We start from the raw sequence: 1,651 nt of genomic DNA on the forward strand, positions 1-1,651 counted from the left end.
ATAGTTGTGTGACACTGGGGCCATCAAATTAAGTGTCATGAAATAGATGGCAAAAGACTTTTAAAGACAACATTTTAGGGCTGGCCTGGTGGCGCACTGGAGAGTACGGCACTTGGGAGTGCGGCGGCGCTCCCGCCGAGGTTTCGGATCCCATGTGGTGACCGGTTCCCGCTCACTGGCTGAGCGCGGCGCAGGCGCAACACCAAAGGGTTGTGATCCCGTTGCCGGTCCCCGTAAAAAAGACAAAAAGGAAAAAACAAATAAATAAATAAATAAAGACAACATTTTAACAAAGACATAAAGCTGAAAAGAGCAGAACATTAAGCAGCGAGTGGTTCAGTCTATTGGAAATAATAGAGTTGTGATTAGGAAAAAAAGCAAAAAAAAAAAAATTTATGATCCTGATCTCAGATGGTCTCCAGTGACTGGATAAAAGTGTATACTTTATGTGTCAAGAAATGAGACACTCTTAAATTTTTTGAGAAGCAGAGAAACATGATCAGAGGGAACTTGAGGAACTAGTTATCTTGGTTAAACCATTTCACTATGTCATGACTCAAGTTTTGCATCTATATCACATAAAGGAAACAATATTTGTGCTCTTTCTTCCCATACATGGTTCAAAAGAAAATCTGCTATATCATCTTCCAGCCAGTCACAAAGACTAAGACAAACCCTTTCACTAAAAAAATTCATATGATGAATTTAAAGAGAGAAAGGGGAAACAAAGACAGTCAATATATTTTATTTTATTATTTGGCAGTTTTAACTCCTGAAAATATACTTTCACTTAAAAATATGAAGGAAAAGATTTTTGGGTGGTATCAGTTTTAAATCTTTGATACTTTCACTGGAGGGATTTCTACAAAAAAAGTTTAACCAGTGTCATTGGCTGTGTTAACATATTTTTAAAAAGAAAGAGAAAAGAAAAAAAAAATCACAAAACAAGCAGCATACAGTCAAGCAATTCCATTTAAATTGCACTTTGTAGCATGAATCCTTTCCTTTTTTTCTTCATTGGGAATAGGTTGTCAGGGCCTAATGATTTATTTAAATGGAGGGATTTTTACAGGCCTACAATTTAAGGTTCCTTTATTAACTTTTACATTTTGTGGATAAACAAGAGACAGCTCATCAAGTTTCCCAGGGAACACAAAAACTCCCCTGTTAATCACATGTTCAGTTTAAAACCTCAGCACTCTACAGGCATTCTTTGTGTACAATAAATTAGTTTCTCACCCATATCAATTGCTGGCTTTATTAAAACATTTTAGGGAGAACATACGTGAAAGAATAGTTTGGTGCATCTATACCAGTTCTCAGGGTGTCACTTTCCTTACAAAAAATGCCACCCCAGCCAGCCTAGCAGGAGCCTCCACCCTCTCCTTCCTGGCAACTGCCCCCATTTGTGCAGTTCCCCACAGCTCAAACTGCAGTCATGTCCCAAGGTGCGATCTAAACAGGAATGCTATCCCATCTTAGTTGGCTTATAACTGTGCACGTAACTGAAAATGGAAACAAAAACACTAATTTTCCAAAGAAAACCATGATCGCTGAGCATATTTCCTAGAGTCCCAGAAAAGGATAACAGCAAAGACAATCTATCTTATAAAATAGAGCTTATTTTATTTTTTTCAATTATAAAAATAAT

The 1,651-nt window shown here is 37.3% G+C and overlaps 1 protein-coding gene across 1 annotated transcript in view; it reads right to left on the reverse strand.

The window, feature by feature from the left end:
- The window catches only part of LOC103602249 (EGF-like and EMI domain-containing protein 1), a 129,400-nt gene that overhangs the window by 14,503 nt on the left and 113,246 nt on the right, over window positions 1–1,651 (reverse strand). The window contains 2 exon segments of the mRNA XM_008586659.1: window positions 1,306–1,413; window positions 1,415–1,468. Of these exon segments, the coding sequence (XP_008584881.1) occupies window positions 1,306–1,413; window positions 1,415–1,468 (162 nt within the window).

Source organism: Galeopterus variegatus, unplaced genomic scaffold, assembly GCF_000696425.1.
Source record: "Galeopterus variegatus unplaced genomic scaffold, G_variegatus-3.0.2 Scaffold4070, whole genome shotgun sequence".
Classification (NCBI taxonomy): domain Eukaryota; kingdom Metazoa; phylum Chordata; class Mammalia; order Dermoptera; family Cynocephalidae; genus Galeopterus; species Galeopterus variegatus.